Source organism: Oreochromis niloticus, linkage group LG20 (assembly GCF_001858045.2).
Source record: "Oreochromis niloticus isolate F11D_XX linkage group LG20, O_niloticus_UMD_NMBU, whole genome shotgun sequence".
NCBI lineage: Eukaryota > Metazoa > Chordata > Actinopteri > Cichliformes > Cichlidae > Oreochromis > Oreochromis niloticus.
In genome coordinates, this window is record NC_031984.2 from 26,495,999 (window position 1) to 26,516,722 (window position 20,724).

Below are 20,724 nucleotides of genomic sequence, written 5' to 3' on the forward strand. Positions count from 1 at the left end.
CTGTTGCCTGCGTCTGCTGGAAGCAAGGTTAATGAGAGTACAGAGTGAGAGTCAAACAACCAGCACAACAGGTTCATCACCCGGTGACCCCTTTCACTTAAAAGGTGATTTAGAGGTTTTTACTTAAAGCTGATCTGTTGTTTTGTTATTTAAAAGTTGTCATTAGTTCAGATTCCACAGAGATTTGTTTCTGTGACTGATCCCAAATGTGTGTGTTTATTTAGCAGCTTCTCCAACTCTACCTTATTTGACTCATAAAAAGGTAAAACTGCTTACATTGCCAAAGAAAAAGTAGAAATAGGAGGTGCTTTTTTAATCCACTCTGAAATGACAGTAATATTTGCCAACACTAAAACAGCCCATATGTGACAGAAAGGAAAGCCTTTTGATGAAAACTAGTTTTGCTGACTGTGTCGTGGCTAGATCCTTTCTCTCCAACTCGTACTTTCTGTTGGCGTCCCTTTAAGTAGTCCTCATATACACACATCTCTCCCAACACACCATACACAAACCGACAGCATGTTTCTGCTTCAGCACAGTAGAGAAGACAGATTAGAACCTTCTCCAGACCACAGTGCTCCTCATCTGCACCCGCCTGATAAGCCCCGGAGAGACCGATTGCTACAGCAGGAACAAGTCGAGAGATTTCTGCCCGAAGCTGGCACAAGTGAAACAAAATATCCGGGAAATTTACCTAACAATTAGTTTAGCTATAGGTGACTTCCCTCGGGGGCGCACAAACAGTATATCTGCTCATTAAAGGCTCTTGTAGTCAGCTGACTTCATATGCCTTGCTTTTAGCCTTGAGGTTAGAGAATATCTGCTTATTCTGAAAGGTCAGTGGCCTGGAACGGGGAGGCAGAAGAAATCGAATATTGCAGGCTACTTTGAAACCCCCTTGGTGCTTGCTCCCATTTGTTCTGGGGCCCAGTAAATCAGTGGTTTGTTGTGGCCTTAACCTCGAGAACTGCCAGCAGAGCAATGAGGGCGGGCAGGTGGGTTACTGCAGAGAAGGGTTATTGTCATGCAACAGCGAGAGGCAGTCAATAAATTTGATAGAGTTCAGCCCCCTGGCACTTTGTTCACAATTACTCTCCTCCATACAGACGACGTGAAGCAGCAGACGCTGTGCTGACTTTCTGTCTGCAGCACAAACCTGGAGTATCACATTGTAATTAAGTACTGAGGACCATGAGCTCTGTCTTAACAATCTGCCACTGTGATTCAGCAGGTAGGAAAAAAAGATAATACGACACCCACGTCAACCAGAAGACGCACTTAAGTATGTATTATCTGTTGGGCTTAATGATGGTTGTAGCGATAGCCAATTAATTAAAATGACTGAATGATTAAATCAGAGGATCATAATTGGGTTCATCATCAGTCCATTTGTTTCATTATAGACATGCAGCACTCGGTGTTCATCTTATCACTTTCTTGATGGTTTATTGTGTAATTCTGTCGATCAGCAAAGCCATTCTTGACACAAACAAAAGGTCCATAATGAAGGTTTTGGGAAGAAGCTCTCCACGGCTGCGTAACTGATCGCAGATGATGATGGTGATGATGATGACGTCTTTACTGTAATATTTGGGAAACACAGCTGAAAACAAATACATTTGGCTAAGTCGTGTGGCCAGGGAAAGGTGATGGATGATGAGAGGAATGCATTGGGACGGCAGACACCTCACCCATTAATCTGCAGAGCTACGCTGTCTGTGTCTGTTTGCATGGCAATACCAGCTCCCCATTACTCATTTAGCTGCCGCCTATTATCAGATTGTTGATGAAGAAGTTGGCCTCTAAAAGAGTTGGAGGGTACTTCTGGCACACCCTTGTAAAACTCTTATAAGCTAACAGAGGTGTCAGTTCTGGGCAGTAAAGCCACTTAATTGCTGCACTCACCATATTTCATATGAAAGCATCCTGGATTATGTATCCCACAGCCTCTCAGAAAATACTACAACTTCTTATGATACAATTAAGCAGCTCAAAGCCTGGAAACTGAGGGGAGTGATGGGAGCACACGTGTCAAAGTGCACTGTAATTTAAGCAGCTGCAAACTTTTAATTTGACTTGCTTCTTCAGTCAAGTGTTGTAAATTGTAGCTAACTGTTTCCAAGTGGAGGCCTGTACCTGTAAAAGACTATTTGACCTGCGGTATTTAAAAATGCTCTTAGGAAGGTGGGTCGTCGGTTTTGGTTGGTCTGTGCAATTACCCGTCACTTCCCTTAGTGGGCATTTTGTGTGTGAAGCACCATTCAAAAGTGTAAACAAGCCTTTCCCGTGGCTGCTGTACTGCAGGGGCTCTGCACAAGATGAATTAATGTTTGGAGAAACTGTAATATTGACCATCATTCACTGTCCTGCTACAAGCGCGCCATGAAGCACTTACTTATCCACTTGCCTGTTAAAAAGAGGGAAAAGTTATGTTTTTGCCATCCTGGAAACAAAAAGGGGACACAATTACAGCAGGTTGAATACTCCCGGGACTTTTTTCCAAACTGTCAACTGAGCTATTCAAACAATCCTGAACATAGAGCGGATGTGATGACAAGACTAATACAGTGAGAGATCTTTTTTTTCTGTATCTAAGAATTCTTTAGAATAAGGTTGTGTAAATCTGTGGCCAGTCCCCCATCCCAGAAATACTGGCAGATAGTTCCAGGTGATATTTAACTGCTCTGTGTTCAAGTGTCTTACTTCATCACTGACACCCAGCACTCAGCCAAACCAGACAGAGGCCAACAAACCCATCCATCAGCATGACTCATTGCGTTGCCAGCTTTTTGTGTCCAGACCTTTCTGGCAATTTCAGGCCACTAATTACCACTGTAGGCTTGTCTCCATGTATTGATCTTCCCTCAACTGTCACTGGAATGTTTTCACTTTGGCAGCGCCGGCAGTGAAAAATGTGTTGTTTTGCATGTGACTTTAAAGAGAACTTTGGCCTAAATCTGTTCGTCGTTGTTTTATCGTAAACATAGAGGATATGTCCTCAGACCTTTCTTTTTAGCTTCCAGAGAAGCAATAAGAGATGACTGTGCTTGCATGCCTTTGTTGTGCTCCTGATACAGTTCTAAGCACATAACATGTGATTAACTGAAAACAAAGAAAAAAAATCTTCAAAATTGTTATTGTAGCATTAAAAAAAACTTGACTGATAAAATATTGACTTCATAAATAAAGTGTGCAGTACATTTTGAAAGTTGGAGAAAACTTGCAGTAGCCTTATCTGCAAGTCACTTTTATTGTAGGTTTTGTGAGATATCTCGAGTAAGTTTCCTTATTGGCACCGTTTTTTGTGCCGTGAACGAAGGTTATTCACAAGGAGGACCGTTATTTTATTTACTATATCCCAGCTCTTGGCGAGATGGGACAAACACGACAACTTTTAAAGGGTGGAGATGCATTTTACATTGAATTTGTTGTGCAAAGGACAAGAATGTGAGTGTAAACACAATGCTAATCTCTTCTATGCACAGCCTGTTGTATGCATACCCCAACCAGCCAAAGCTTGCTTTTCAGCAGGACAGAGATGAACTACGCTTGCTTGCAGCAATATACATAATGGTGGAAATGTTGCCTACTGTTGCTGTGACATTTTATGTAATACTAAAAAATAAAGCACAATATAAAAATAATGATGCAGTATTATAAACAAAAAAAAGAATGCCACAACTAGCTCAAATAAATGCTAAATGAAAAGTGACGGACATGAAATGTAACACGCTGTCTGACAAAATACTTCATAGAGGGAGTTAATGAGTATAGCCTGATGGTGCAGCGCTAATGACATTTCATTTTTTACACAGTAGTAAATGGCCAGGTTGAATCATAGAGAGTTTGTAAAAGATGGACAGTATGGGTGCGTTGCACAGACACAGATACCTGCTGATTAGTGCTAAGTAACACCACATATGTTATCAGGGGGTTCAGTTCAGTGTGTCAAATTAGTGGAGGTGACAGCTAGCAGGCAGCTAATGGCCTGTGTCAGCATCCACCTGTCATTCAAACAGACCATACCACCAATAAGGCACAACTTTAGCTTTAATACCTTAATTAAACACCACCCTTACAGTTGTTTTGAAGGGGTAATTAAGAGACACAAACAGTTTTGCTTTATAAACTTCGGCATTTTAACATCACTGCCTGCGACTGGGATTTGGGTTTGGGATCGACTCGGCCACTCCAAAAACATCTACATCATTTGACTGGACAGAGTAGCATTTCTCAAGATATTCAGAGCTCCATCTCTTGGAAAGTATCATGCAGTCTTTGTCTATTTCAGAGCCAGCTGACTTTTGAGCAAAAATCTCCCTTTATGAGCTTTGGCTAAGGATGACATAACTGCAGCTTTCTGCACAGCTGCCAGACTGTGGAGGATCCTGCCTTGAGAGGTTCTCAGCAATCCAGAGACACTACAGCAGTCTCATACAACCGTTTGCTCCTAAATAGTGACTTGTTCTTTACTCCTTTAATTCCTATCATTCTGATTTATTTGAGCTTTATTTAATAAGCCATAATCTCACCAGTGTTGCCAAATTCATCTGGAGATTTTCAAAGGTTGATAATATCTCATCAGCTTTTGCAAAATATTGATGTTATACTTTCATGCCTCTTGCAAGACATTGCACTATGTACTCTATGTTTCAGATGTTCAAAAAGGTATTTCTGGGTTCCTATGTTATATAAGAACTGAGATATCAGTTGAAATATGTTTTTTTTTTAACCCAAAACTTTCAGTGAAACAGTTGTTATGTGCATTTGTTTCACTGTTGCATAAAAAATAGAAAAACATGGCATTGTGTACATACACAATGCCATGTGAATGCCATGACAGTAGGTAGAGCAAGTGTTAAAAGTGTAAGAGATAATAGTGAAGGTGAAGGTCAGCACAGATGGAGCTGGTCTCACAATGACTGTACAGCCCTCCTTTTTTAGTTAATAACTGGGTTGCTAGTTAGAGTTAATGAATCAAAGTTCTTTCAAAGGTGTTTCGTATGTCACTATATAGAACTAAAAGCATCCGTTTGTCCTACAGGGTGCCCTGCAGACTCTGGCAGAAAGAGGCCAGCAGACGTGATGCAGTCTCTCTCGCATATCATCACGCCTCGTGAAGTCACCAGTGGTTTCAGAGGAGGAAGTCTGTCCAGCAGGAACATCCTCCAGCTCAATGGCAAGCATTTTATTCCACAACACACTGCACTTTGCTGTTTTTTTTTTAATCTTCCTGTTTTTCTCTGTTTAGAGTTCTGTGCATGTCTAAGCACATGTAAGTTACTGAGTATTTTATGCCACAGAGTAATTAGTGTCTTTTATTTTGGCAGTGACCATGTTTGTGCCTTGATCAGCTCAACCAGATCTATTTCACATTCTCTCTTGGCTGCGCCACAGAACCACTCAATTTTCAAACTAATTGAGCTTACAGAAGCGTCTCTGGTGGCTAGCCACAGTCCTGTTTGTGTTTTATGTGTGTGTGTGTGTGTGTGTGTGTGTGTGTGTGTGTGTGTGTGTGTGTGTGTGTATGCATGCACAGTCCAAGTAAAGGCACAAACACACTGGGGAAACCAATTTTTTCCTCAATTACACAAACCATCACGAGTCAGCTGGTATGTGATTCCTAAATTTGTCCTCAAATGTGAATGACTGGCACACACACACACACACACACACACACACACACACACACACACACGGATAAAAAACAGATTAAAAGCAAGCTGAAAAGCAGCCAGTTGCTTAGAATAGTATAAAGAATTACATCACACTTCCTAAAACATTTGCTCCGTGCACACCACATACTGATACGCAAAGACACTATAATGCGTTTGGAGGTAGCAGCAAACATGTTGTGTATATAAAATATGTTTCATAATTAATTCATGAACAGGTTCGCCTAATAAGTATTCCACAAACTGTTGCAATCATGTATTCACAGCTCTTGTTACTGTGCAAACACAGGCTGTTCACTGCTTGCTCGCAGTCTTACCTATATCGCACCTCTCTAACTACCGCAACCTCTCCGACTCCTCTTGTCTCTCCTAAATTGAACTCTCTTCTCTTCTCCACCTTCTTGTGCCATTTAAACACTTTCAGTGCACTAATTGCTTTCACTGGAGTCCAGTCAGCCAGTTAACAGTAAGCACCTGTGAACAGACTAGCTGCACTGTGCTGTGTGTGTGTGTGTGTGTGTGTGTGTGTATCTCACCATCCCTGTCCCACTTCTGCCTGCCCGTGGCTGTGAAGGAACCAGTATAGCTGGACACTATCAGGTTAGGTGACTGTCAGACCAGTGCCTCTCTGATAATGATACTGGTTCAGAGAAGAACAGTGATAGTGGGAGTAGAAAACAGAAAGGGAGTCAGATATCCCATCAGGCTGTTATTTATCAAAGTGACACAGCAAATACAAGTAATTTCAGAGGCACTATGACCAGTAAGGAGATGTATATTTAACAACAAATGCAATGCAAAAACCGAAGCATTACAAGGAGTACAAAATAAAGCAGAAGAATAGTTTTCAGAGGATCCTGAAAACCATCTGATGAATGCTTAAGGAATTAATCCAAGTCTAATGTCTGATGCATTCCAATTACCATAGGTAATATTCCTGAAGAGCTTAAATAAACTACTTTACATAAGCCTCATGTCTTCTTTCTGTCATTCTCTCTTTTCCCCCCTCGGTCTCCCCATCTCTCACCCTCACTTCCTGATGTACTACTTGATTTTTTTCTCCGCACTGAAAACAGCCCATTTCTGTTTAAGATTTGTGGCCAATTTCAGTCAGTCTGGGTTTATCTTCCCATTGCTGCGATGCGAGCTCCATCACTTGGCTCCAAACCGAATGTTGGAAGAGTAAAGCTGTTCTAGATAACAAAAATATGGTTTAAGCAGCTCTCACTTAAAGTTTGTTAATGTCTGAGTGTTATTCAAAGTGCAGGATTAGGCAAATTCTCGTGTAAACAGTCGGGTAATTTGCATGATCCAGTCCAAATGAGGATGGATTATTTGGTGACTGGTAGATGAATTTGATATTTTAATTAGGTGTTTTAGTCCTTGAAGAGTACACATGACCGTGGAGGTGAAAGATAATTTGGGAGGAGAGAGTGAGTTTGTTTTCCCAGCAGCAGGGCTTTGGCCCAGTTGTAGCGGTGCCAGTTGTTTGACTGGACTGTTTTCTGTAAACAAGCTGTTCTTTCTTGTGTTCCAACAATACTTTAATTTGTCAGCGCTTCTCTCTTGTGGACATTTGGAGGGTTTTTAGAACATATGGTCAAAATGGCTAAGAGATTAGACTCCACTCTGTTCAGTAAATATATTCATGATTGCAGCTTGTTTCTACTTCACAGCGAGGAACACTGCACAAGCAGACAGACTGCCGATAAATGAGGATCGGGTGCCATTGCTCCGACGCGGGATCAGAGCTGACGGCGTCGTGCCCAAGGAGCACAGCCTAAACAAACCCGATGACAGTGACCGAAAGCTGAAGTGCATGGCTGCAGTGCGCGAGCGGGAGGCCAGCGAAGATGCTAAAACGGCAAAGGTTACGGTGAGGTCAAACATTGCACTTTAAGTCCACTGTGAGCCAAAAATAGCTCCTATCTAAAGCTGAGCTACAATAATCTGTCCCTATGAGTCTTCACTGAAATCTGAGAGAGACAACGGAGGCACAGCAACAGCCTGCTTTCTTGCTCCGAAACATGTCAAGCGGGAGACTCTCAGAGTTCTCCTCACAGTCACAAAAGCACAGGAGGTTAAAGGGCACGCTGTCAGGATAGGTTGTAACACATACACAAGACTGATATGACACTTGTCATGAGCGTAGTCTTAAGGGATGGTTGGAACTGTTAAGTCATCTTTAATGCAGCTTTAACATCCTTAGTGATGTCTTTGTTAGAAGAACTTGACTTTAACTAACTGTTCACGACAACTTGCATCTTGCGGGTTTTTTCTTCTTGTGGTAAGACTTTGTGATCTGCTTGTTTCACAGCTTTGTAACAGCTATTACAATTTGGAATATAACTCAGTCCTGTTCGTGTCACTGGAACCATATTTTAGAGTTTCTCCTTCAAATTCAATTCGGATTTAACTTTTCTTTCTGGGCTCAACCGTCATTTGACCAGGTTGATGCTGGGGATCATTTTAGAGGACTAAACCCATGGAAAATTTCAATATTGTGTTTTGGCACACACTTAGCTTTGCCACCATGACTTTGAAGCTGAAGTTCAGGTTTTTAATTTATTTTTTGGACCAATGTACCAACGGGCATTACAAGCTTTATAAAAGTGTTTACATTAAAGGGCTTCTATTTTTTGTTTATGTTTTACAGTTTACATTTATAATGGCATATTTGTCAGGGATGAAAAAAACATGTCTTTTCCATCAGCTTTGGATTTTTTTTTTTACCAGTTTAATGTTTGAGAATAAACACCAGTTACAAAGATCAGTTCTCATTGTTGTAGCACTGATGGGAAGTCTGGATCTAGCTCATTTTGCTTAAGAAAATATAAACTGAATTTGAAAAGGTCATTGGCTCCAAAGGAATGTTTGCCTGCTCTGAAAGCATTCTTTAAAGCAGGTACACATCTATGACATGTAATCATAGGCTATTCAGTCAAGCGGGTTTTTTTCTTTCTTTTCAGAAATGTCATGTTTAAAAACTCTGTTTTACTGCAACCTGGGGATCATTTTCTAAATGTCATCAGTTATGGTAACATTGGACTCAAAATGACTGCTGTGATCTGCAAAAATGCAAAAGTCAGTGTAAACAGTTGGGAGGCTTTAAACTACTGTGCAAAGTTTAGGTAAAGTGAGTGAATGCAGTTTATGTTGGTTAGGATATTTCTTTTGTAACAAAATTGGTGTGTATGCAAACTTCAACAAGCAAGGTAAATCAAAAATGAAGTCCCTCTGTGAACTGCGTTGGTAATAATTATGGTAGTTTGCAGCCGAGTGCTACACTGAATTGTTTTTTAGCCTTTTGCTATTTTTCTTTGGTAACAGGCTCAGTCTAAAGAAGCCCAGCTGGCCAATCCCAGTGAAGCCAAGAGCAAAGCAGAGAGCATCGCCAACATGCTGAGCCAGGCCATCACCACCCGGCACCTGCTTTATGCTAGCCTGGGCTCTGCAGAGTACATGGAGTTTGTCCTTAAGAATCCCTTTAATGTGCCACAGACGGTCACCATTCACAGCGATGACCCTGAGCTAAGGTGAGATCCTGCAAACTGTGAGCTGTCTGTGAGGTGGTGTCAGACTAACGTCCCATTTTTAACCCTTTATTTGCTGCCATAATTATATTTCCCACTCACATAGACCATAAAGCGTGTGTTTCAATCTTTAAAATTAAATGGATTTTACAAGTTTATAGGTTTGCCCCTGTTCTAACACACCAACTGTGAACATGTGTTTTCTATACTGTATGTGTTTTCGATTATCAAACTATAACGATCCTTGCTCCACCGTGAAACTGTGTTCACACTTTCTGAATGTGTTTCCGTAGGTGACGGTAAAGCTCTGGAGATTATTTTTTGGAACCTATTTTCATGCTGCTTTAGGAAATGATGCTTTGTGTTCACACTTGACACTCCTCACTGTGAAACACATCCCATCCAAAAGGAACACACATTTAGGTTATCCACCTATCCCTTAAACATTTACGTCATCAGCATTAGCATCAGATACTGCCTTTATTACCACGTGGTGACAGCAGAGTATCAGAGGGCAGAAAAATTTGAGATATGAGCCATCATTAACAAAGAGGAAGAAAGAAGATGGCCTTCTACACCCTTGTTAAAAATCTTAATTGATGGCTTCAAGTCTGTTGTGTATAAAAGGTAACAAGTGGTGTGCTGAATCCTTATTCCTTCATATTATCATCATTAGGGCGTAATTAATTGCAAATGCCATCCCTACACTCTTTTCATAGACTTGTGATTATCTTTGTCTTGGTATTATTTTTCAACTATCAGTGTGGTTCAAATGAAAGTAAAACCATGCATATTGAACAAGCACGCACAAAACCGGGACGGTTCGATAAAAATTATGCTTTTTGCTTTTTTTTAAATTGAAACTTTTTTTGCTCAAACACAGGGTTTAATCTGTGTCTACAAATTATACCTATCCGGCGTAAAATTATGACCACCTGCTCAATATTGCATTGGTCCTTCTACTGCTGCCAAAACAGCCTTCATCTGTCGATGCATGGTCTCCACTGGCACCTGAAGGTGTCCTGTGGTATCTGGCACCAAGATGTTAGCAACAGATCCTTTTAGTTGAGAGGTGGGAACTCCATGGATCAGACTTGTTTGTCCAGCACATCCCACAGATGCTCGACTGGATTGAGATCCTGTGAATTTAGAGACCAAGTCAACACCTTAATCTCGTTTTGCTTCTCAAACCATTCCTTTACTTTGTGGCAGGGAACGTTATCCTGCTGAAAGATGCCACAGACATAAGAGAATACTGTTTCCATGAAAGGGTGTGCATGCTCTCTGGTAATGCTTAGGTAGGTGGTGTGTTTCAAAGTAACATCCACATGGACGGCAAGACCCAACGTTTGCCAGCAGAACACTGCCCAAAGTATCACACTGCCTCCGATGGCTTGCTTTATTCCCATACTGCACAAACTCTGCCATCCACATGATGCAAAAGAAAACATGATTCTTCAGACCATACCACCTTCTTCCATTGATCTGTGATCCAGTTTTAATGGTCATGTGCCCATTGTTGGTGCTTGTGCTGTTGAACAGGCATCAGCATGTGCACCCTGGCTGGTCTGAAGCTATGCAACCCAATACGCAACATAGAATAGAATGGAACAAACCTTTATTGTCATTGTACATGTACAACGAAATAGGTGCTCCATGCTCTGTGCAAAAGTAAAATATAAATAGTAAGACAGCAGGAATAAGTAGCAAACAAAAGAAATATATACAGTTAAGAAGAATATATACAAAACAAGAGAAAGGCACACATTAGAGAACAAAGTGCTTGGAAGCAGTGCAACCGGACTGTCTGAGTGTTAGTGGCCTGAGTGATTAGGGTTATTTAAAACACAGTTCAGAGTGGTGACGTGGGTGGGAATAAACTGTGATGCGCTGTGTATTCTGGCATCTTTCGGACAACCAACATTAACCTTTTTGGCAATTTGAGCAACAGAAGCTCGTCTGCTGGATCGGACCACACAGGCCAGCCTTTGCTCCTCAAAATCGCTTGAATTCATATGCTCGTCCATTTTTCTTGCTTCTAACACATCAGACAAAATGAGGACTTTAGATTTTGCAAACATTAATCAAATCTTACATGGTCTTGGATACCTTACAGGGCTTGTAATGTGCCAAAATACCACTTGATTGTTTTGAGGTGAGAGCAAATTTCATAAGTGTTATGATTTTTTTGCAGTAGATACTGCCAAAGATAGTTTAGTTACAATGAAACCAGAGCACAACACAAGGAGCAGGATGTAAAAGTGGGGGGAAAAAGCAAGCTTTACTTCAAAAATAACAAGGTCCTAAAAGCTGGTAAGGCATGAGGTGCGAAAAAGTTTTCTGGAAAGCAACGGCAAAGAGCACAAAAGCAATCTGGCAGAGTAGCAGTGGAGAGCTTATGGTATATATCCTGCAGGGTTGATTAGTGAAGTGGCTCCTGGTGATCAGAGGCCAGGGAAGATCAGGTGATGCAGGCAGGAAAGCAGGGCAGGTGAGAGTGGCGAGTCTGAAGAGGGAGAAGATGGTTTCATAGGAAGATGAAAACCAGACTGACTGAATGACTACATGAAAGAAATAAAGGCAGAAAACAAAAACTATGACAGCTGCTGGCTGCCATGTTTCTGATTGGACTGTCTTTAAGATCATCTGTTAATGTACAGAACAAAACATGATTGCATGCTTAGCCTCTTTATATATGTTTCGTAAAAGCTCGTGTTGCTTATGAAGCATTTTAAGACATTTATTTCTTATGTAGTTAAACAATACTAAACCTGAAAATGGTTTCCTGTGGAGAAATTTAAAGCAACCAAATTATGATTCAACTCGAAATGTTTTAAGAATGATTAAGAATCTCATCATCCAAAAGCAGTTGTTAATTAGGTATATACACAGTTATATGTGTAAATATGCTGCTAAAAGGGTGATACGTCAACAATGGGAAGATTATGTGATAAATTCATGAAGAGGTTTGATTGTGTGACTGTGTATTTTATTCAGGTCTGAGTCACAGATTGCTCACTGATTTGAAATGATGCATGTACGTGTAGGTGTGTGCTAGTGTGCGGGTTTTCATCTATTACATTTTTAGGACTTAAAATTGGTTTTATTACATCAGTGGGCATTCTCTGTACATGGGTTATCATTTTAGCCTGATCCAGTTGGTTCCGGTTTGGGGTGAAGTTTGGAGCAGTTGTTGCATTGTTGGCCACGGTAATATATCAGTAAGGTTAGCTGGATTATTCATTATAAGCAAGATTAAATAATGGACAATCTTTTGCACAAGACATGGGATGTAATTTTTGCTTTGATAATAAGATGAGCGTTGCATGATCATAAAGACATTTTAGCTTGGCATGAGTCTTTACTTTAAGAGGTACTGCAGGGACTTTAGTCTGAGGAAGTTTATTTTTCTCTTTTGCCCATATTAACAGTGTTTGCTGTGCTGTACTAAAATGTATTAAAGATAATTAATTTGGTTATGAAGATGTTTATGTGTTTAATTTTCTAGCCACTTTTTGCCACCCCTCCTTTCTGCTTTTTGCTGCTTTTTGCTGCTTTTTGCGATTTCAACCCTATTGTGTGAATCTCACGCAGGTGCTCTGTTTTACATAACTTAACATCGACCAGGTCTCCACATTACTGCATTTGCTAATTATACATAATGATGATCTCTGCCAGTGTCTGTGTTCTGCCGGAGAAAAGAACCCATTTTTCCAACCACATTTCAATTGTTTTATCAAAAAAGTTAAAAATCTGAAGTTTTCAGTGTTTCAGTGTAGTGCATAACATTATGTTTTAACATTTCACAGTTTTTCATGTACGTAAGCACCTTTCAACCTCTCCTTTCCAAAACTCTGACAGTATTTGAATGTGTTGACTTCATGTCTAATTACACACCCTAATCACCCAAATCCCAACAGGTTCTCCTGAGTTACATTCAGCACAGCACAAGTCTGACCTACAGTATGTGCAACAGATAGCCATCTACAATATTATGATGCACTGACATAGTTATATATACTGTAGTGGATAACCTGTAACTTGTAATTCTTGGAGGATGGGGGATGAGGGAATAATCTGTCACACTGACGATCATCTGCTTTGTTACAGTAAGAAAACAGTGACATCATTCACACCTCATTTCATATGCACATTGGTTTCTATGGTAAATGTTTGATATATGTTGAGATCATTTCTAAATATAGCTGTGAAAAACATTAACATAAGATAAGATCTTGACAATAATCAGCACTTTACTATTACAGGACTCCTGTTTTAGTCTCGAATGCTTCCACTTTCCACTGCAGTTATGGTTACAGCTGACTGAGGAATATCAAGAAAGTTTAGGGTTAAAAGGACAGAAATTTTACTACTTATTGTTGCATCGGTGGCATTTTGACATTGCCATGATGCTTTTTAGAATAATACCTTTATTTGGTCTTAAGAATCTTATCTCGGTCAATCTCTAATTAAGGGGACTGGCTTTGACTTTAGTGTATGTCTAGACCACAGAACACCACCATATTTCTGGATGTAACAAACAGTGTTGCGTAATTTCATGTCTGAAGAGGCCATGAAAAAAGAATATTTTTATTCCTTCCACAGCACAATCACTTGTCCTTGACACAGAGGCACACATTATGTTCGAGAGATGCTAAATACCCTCTTTAATCTGCCCATAGCAGCCATTATGGCTGATGTTTCCTGAATCACCCATTCTGGTGTTTGTTTCCTTCAGTTAGCATCATAGTTAATCCCCTCTCTTTGAGTCTTTTGTTAGTGATTCTGCTCATGCCTGAGCTTGGATTAGGATATATCACGTTGATCAACAAATGCTGCAGTGCGCTCTGGATGACTCATTATGGCATTAGCCCGGCCACCGGGCCTACCAGGTCTAATTGAGAGTCATCAATCCCTGCATCTGTCCTCTTGCTGGCTTAGCACCCTGTTAGTTTATTCATTTCTTGATGAGGCGGTGTGACACTTTACACCAAACCGTCTGTCACCTCTACCAAGAGCCCTGAAATGTGTAAATTAACGAGCAAGCGCCAGCATTGCATGCGCTTTTCCTGCAGCCCCTTTTTATGAAACGAATGCATAGTGCACTAAGGAAGGCACTGCTAATGACACATTTTCATTTTATAAAACTGGTATTTAATCATAGATAAGCAGCGCTGCGAAATGGATTATTGTAATGTACATGTGAATGCTGTTTCCACAGAAGAGATAAGGACACACACAAGAGGGAAATTTTATATAAAATCAATATTAACTGGGTTCATTTCAGTCTTTTGTGTTCTTTAACATGTTGCAGGAAATAATGGACTGTCACATAGTTTTGTTGCAAGTTCTGTCCTTAATGTTATTTGGAAACGGAAATCTGATTGATAAATTTGTTTTCTTTGACAGATCTTAAACTCTTTGTTCATACAAAAAAACACCTTTCCCGCAAGCTGCTCTTTTAGGATGATGGTTCTTAGAAAGTAAGCTGTGTAGTTAGTATTGCTACATTCATTGTGTTAGTATGATTTGTCTTCAGTACAAACAGCCTGTCATAGGTTAACACAAATGTATAGACTGTCATGAAAGGAATTAGGACATAAAAAGCAAGACACATTAATATAAGGTGAACCAGCTGGTGGAAGTAATCACAAGACCACTACAATGAATGTATATAACAGCAGATACAGTTTTTCTTAACTGTGAGATGAAATACTGCTCACAGTAATCCTCTTTAAAGTCTTTAAAGGGACGGAAGGTGTACAAAAACAACAAAACCGGCTTGAATTGCAGTTTGGCCATTGCACTGGAGTAACTCTGCACCTAGTTCCTTGTCTATATTTTGGCCAAATAATTGACAAGGAGCTTTCTTGAAAATGTAAACTGGTCCCCGGGTCAGCTCTTTGTTCTACAGAAGCAAACAAGAAAAAAAACAAGTTTAACCTTTCACCGAAATTCGAGCGTCAGACTTTGAAAGGAGAGTACTTAGTGGCAGGCTAGGCTAGCTGTGGCTTTGATGTTTGCAGTGGTTTCAAGCCCAGAGGCTCCTCTTGACATGGAGGAAAGGTTTGCTACCTGTTGCCATCCATTTTCATGGCTACCTTTCACACTTGGCCTCAAAGAGCCCAGCGTGAGCCAAGACTGGTGGCTAACAGAGACACAAAGAATTCTGCTTCATCCAACTGCTTTCTATCTCATTACTTTTCACGCTCTCATTATCCATGTTCCTCTCTGCTTTCTCGACCCTTCTCTCCTGCTGTCCTTTTAATTATCGTCTTCATTTTATTCCTTCTCCCTTTTTACTCTCAACCTGTTTTTCCTCATTACCTCATTCCATTTTTCTATTTTCTTTAAAGGCGTTATCAGCCTGTGGTCTTTGTTTGAGGCTCAGGTGAAAGATGGACAAACACTGCCAGGATGAGCCGAAGGCAAAATCCTTTATTTCAAGTGCACAGGTGGGAATAGCCAAATAATTTTCATAGAATAGCCTGTTGCATCTCTCCCTAATGTTAGCGAGGTGGGGCCCTGAAAAATTCATAAACTCACTCTCCTATTGAGAGACATTTCCCTCTCCATGCCCGTGGCTTGAAACCTTTGAAGTTTAAACCAGCACTCCTCTTTATGCATTTGTGTGTGAAATTTTTGCATTCAAGGGAAGAGGAAAGCGTAGAGACAAGACCTCCCTCGGTTGGAATGTGTTATCTGCTCCTGACTTTTCTCCCTGGAAATCCATTTGTTGAGGAGTAGAAGGGAGACTTTCACTGACCCCCTTTCCCCCTGTCTGCTGTTGATAATTAAAAGTAAGAATTGTGTGCAAGCAGTGTAACTCTTGGCCGTGAAATTTTGGTCACTTGCCCTGCAGTAAAATTTACATTGCGAGATTCAGGTTGTAAGTGTTTTTCTGTTTAGTGCAGACAGTGAATGTGGGTGCAGTTTTAGTGCTCTGTGGGATTTATATGCAAATAGGTGTCTTAACGGTGTGGTCAGTATGTAAAGGATCTTTGGTTCTTCCCTCTCTTATTTTTACTTTTGCCTTGAAACGAGTCTCAGATCATTAAGCTAGCATATATGCATGCAAGCTCTGTTCCCCAAAGTCTTTGTACTTATCTAAGCGCTCTGTTTGAGGCAGATTTTTGTGCCTGGTCATCTCAGGCACACAGCTCTTGAACCAACCGCCCACTGTTTGGACCCTCTGTTTGCAAGGGGCAGCAAATCAGAAGAAATCTGGCTTAAAGGGAGTGTGATCTTAATGGTAAAGCTAAATTGTCGTTAAAGTGAAGGACTGCCCCAGGGCCTGGTTTTAGATAAATTTAGCTTTTCTGGGGGGGAACTATGAATCATGCAAAGCTATTCTTGTTCAATCCAAGACTAAAATTATGGAGCTGGAAATGAGCATATTAGTTCCACTATAAATATACTTCCCCTGTCACCTAGAATAATCTGCAGAAGGACATAAAATTGTCAGAGTGGAGTATTATTGGGGGCTTGAAGTCAGTTTTTTTAAGGATTGAAAAATTTGTATTCTTGGTCTGTCACTGTTGTGACCTCGATCTTCCGATCTCTATGAGCTGGATATTGCTTTCACTTGTGTGCTGTGGGATTTGTGGGTGGTTGTTACAATGCTCTCCAATCTCTTGGTCTGGCCACTCTTGAAAAAGACGGCTTTATCTAAATGAGACTGTTACTTCAGTAATTAAAAAATACAATAATTACAATAGTTTAAAAAGTGATGGCGGTTGACTCTAAATATACAATCAAATGACAACTTAATGCTTCTTCTTCTCTACATTCATTTTTTTCACTTGATATTAGTTGAATCTTCACGATAGGGTTTATTCTTCTATATTCCTCTCGGCACAATCTCGTCATAGCTTGTAATAAACGCTGTAGTATTCTGCAATGAGGGATCTTGTCCATGTAACAAGTCCAGCTCTGATCCCCTGATGGATCTCTTTAAAAATATGTAAGAGCCTCCTTTCATCTCAATTGTGGCCTTTAATCTTTTCATCCAGTGTCATCACAAACACTGAGGAGTGGCGTTACTTCAAAGCGCTAACCAGAACTCCTACTCCGCTGGAGGAGAACATGTTCCACTCGGAGCAGGGTGCTCCAGGTCCTAGGGTTTACCTCCGGCCCAAAGAGAGCCTCCACGTGCCCCTGAAATACCAAAGCTTCCTCTGTGACCACACCATGGGCCTTCAGGTACGGTGCAGAATAAAGGTGCACTCTTACCGTGTGAACTTGCTCTATAAGGAAAAACCACATTCTTGGATTGGTAACTATTTCTGGCTGCAGCATGTTAGACAAAATTAGATATATTTCTTTTAATCAGTCGTTTTTCTTCAGTCCTTAAAATGTTTAGATTTGTCTTACAGTAAGAAGCAGTCACCACATTTTTCATTAATAGAGATGAATGATCAAAGTAACTTGTGTAAACCTATAAAAAAAATCTTCTTTCATATACTGATCTCATGTCATTAAAAAAAAATGGGAGTAAGAGGTGGAGCATGATGAAAGTTTATCTAACAGTCATATAAATGTCACTACACCTCAAGGTTTCTGTAACCAAAGCCGACCTATTCCAAGGGCACGTTATACACACATAAAACCAACCCAGTCTTTGTAGTTAATTTGATGCCAGAAGTACAGTTCAAAATAAATGTCATTTAGATTGACTGCGCTCTTATCTTCTTCTAGATGAAGGTAGTTTTTAAACCCTTTGGTTATATTCTGCTTATCGTGATTGTATACAGTTTTCTTACTGAATGTGCAAATGCAATTTTTCTTTGTGCTCTTTTGCTATGTTTTTTTTTTTTTGGTAGATGTTCATTTTTGATAACAAATGTGGGCTTCTTATCAAATCCTCACAGGGACCAAGCCTGAAGGCTACAGCCAGAGGTTCCCAGGTGGCCAAGAAGAATCTGTCCAATATTATTGTTGCCAAAACTATCAAGGTACAGAATGTGTTACTTATGCTTTAAACCATTTTTATATTGATCTGAAGTCTTTTGCCTCTCAGTCCCTGATTTGTTTTTCTTCAGGCTGGATTTAAAGTGCAGAGTACATCTGCTCTTCACTTTGCGTGTAATGTAAATGTTTCTCTGCTGTAACCCGAGCTTTTGAACTGAGATCTACACTTTTTCCCATATTTGGCAATATAAACTGATCATTTGATTCAGGTGAGCTGAGAAAGATGAAAGCGCCTTAAACTCGACATATATTATGAAGCTTTTGATTGCAGTTTAGTTGGGTTAACCTCCTGCTAGATCCCAAAGTCTAACAACATCCAGTGTACGCACACTCCCAGACAACTCTCTGAGGAGTGGCAGTGCACCGCCTCCTCCCTCCTCTCCTCTCCCATCCTCTCCTGCGCAGTCACAGCACAGACACAAAGAACACTTTGAAGTGTCGACTATTAAAAAAGTTACGCTAGCCAGACAAGATTGTCAAGCAAAATTATATGCTGAAAATCACTTTTATCTTACTGAACATTGTTTATCTTCTCCAACTGGCAAATGTCAGGGTGGAGAGTTAAACTATCCCAGACTAGACGACAGCTTGACACGTCTGGTTAATCTACTTTAAATGAACCATGCATATACAGTATTACTCTGAAGTTATTTGACAGTATTAAGCACTTATTCAGCTGTTTATAATATGTAAGACGGTTAGAGGAGGGAGAAACACTGTGAACAGGCTTGTTGGGGTGTACTATAGATAAGTGCTCCATATCACCATGTGAAAGAATATTCTTTGTGCTGCAGTTGTCACAAAAATTAAATGCTGTTTCTTATGGAATTCATTAAAAACTAAATTTAAGGCTTCTGGTTAAATACTTGAGGTTAAATCTCACGTTATTGGAATGTAGCCTGAATGTGCTGAAAAACAAGATATTCATCACCTCTTGCTAACCTGCAGGACCTTACAATAATCCTGTTGTTGGTGTAGAGTACAGTACCCCCAAGCTCTCGCATTGCACAGGCTGATGAAATATTTGCCAGTCTGCCAAGCGTGTGTGTGTGTGTCTGCCTGCAGTTTGTGCGTATTGTGTGCCGGTGTCAGCACTGCTGCTCTGAGCAAAAATCCTGTCAGGAGGTCAAAGAGGTCGGGTCTGGATCAAATCTGTGTCCCGCTAAAACTGACAAGTCCCAACAGCAGCGCTGTCAGGATGCCAGCTTTGGCACGGCTGTCAGTCAGCACACATCACCAGAGCCAGATATGGGCCGCTCTTGTAGGTCAGCATTGGCCTGCAAATCTGACGCATCAACGATTTGGACAGCTGCTGTGTGTTTAATGACCAGATTGTGGGAAGTTAACTTCAGAGTGTAGGGCATTCCTCGTGGCTGAAATTTGAGTCTGTTTTAATCAGTTGCTGTAGCGTTCCCAGATTTATTTATTTATTTATTTTGTAATCTTTTTTTAATTCTAGCACAGCAGGTGGGAATGCAAGAGGTGGGACAGAAACCATGTTTTAAAAGTTTTCAGTTGTTACCTGGGCTTGTCAGTGTCAGGGGTGATGCATTAGAATGTAACACATTATTGTGACTGTAATCACTTCACAGTTATTGATCAAAATATTTGGCTTGTGTTATTCAAGTTCTTTCAGTCACCCGACCTTATTTTGTGGTAGAGGTTGGCTAAAAATAGCAGGGTGGTTTATAACCTTTCAGAACAGGAAATCTTTGCAACAAAGGTCAGCAAAGTGCAAAGGAAAGTGTTAATACTCTACTTGTTAAGTGCATTTGTGCTGATATGTGCAAATGTAAAAGGAAGTGTTTGTTAATTTCTGTCCAGTGCATTGAATTTAAGTTATAGACAGATCCTAAAGATAATTAATGCACTTTGGTGTTTCCCAGCATAGGCTGTTATTGCTGACATATACAATATAGTACAATGCCTTGAAAATTTAACCATTAACCAACATTTAACCATTTCCTTTTTTTTTTTTGTAGTTTTTTGCATATTTACCACAAATAAATATTACAAAGGGTTACAAAAGGTAACCCTTCCCAGACTGATAGTTGTCGATGACTAACATTGTGGGACTCCGGTGATCCACGGTGAGAGCCATTAGCCACAGATAGAGATAACTCAGAGCAGTGGTGAATCTTCCTTTACCTCAAGAGCTCATCTACAGCTTATCCAGGAGGTCACAAAATAACCAAGAACAACATCTAAAGAGCTGTAGACCTCACTTTTCTCAGTTAAGATAGAGTTCATGATTAAACAATACGAAAGAGACTGGGCAAAAATGGCATCCATGGAAGAGTTCAAGGTGAAAACTGCTGACCAAAAAGAATATCGTGATGATCCCCAAGACTTTTGGGAACTAATAGACTAATCAGACAAAAGCTGAACTTTTGGAAGGTTTGCACATCATTACATCTGGCAAAAAACTAACACAGCATTTCATAAAAAGAGCATAAAAAAAATGCCATACCAACAGTCAAACATGGTGGTGGTAGTGTGACGGCCTGGACCTGCTTTGCTGCTTCAGGACGCCTTGTTGTAATCGA

The 20,724-nt window shown here is 40.3% G+C and overlaps 1 protein-coding gene across 1 annotated transcript in view; it reads left to right on the forward strand.

Moving 5' to 3' along the window:
• The window catches only part of nphp4 (nephronophthisis 4), a 162,233-nt gene that overhangs the window by 127,842 nt on the left and 13,667 nt on the right, over nucleotides 1-20,724 (forward strand). The window contains exons 18-22 of the mRNA XM_025901798.1: nucleotides 5,045-5,179; nucleotides 7,352-7,551; nucleotides 9,006-9,211; nucleotides 17,221-17,410; nucleotides 18,079-18,162. Of these exons, the coding sequence (XP_025757583.1) occupies nucleotides 5,045-5,179; nucleotides 7,352-7,551; nucleotides 9,006-9,211; nucleotides 17,221-17,410; nucleotides 18,079-18,162 (815 nt within the window). The remainder of the gene's footprint in view (nucleotides 1-5,044; nucleotides 5,180-7,351; nucleotides 7,552-9,005; nucleotides 9,212-17,220; nucleotides 17,411-18,078; nucleotides 18,163-20,724) is intronic.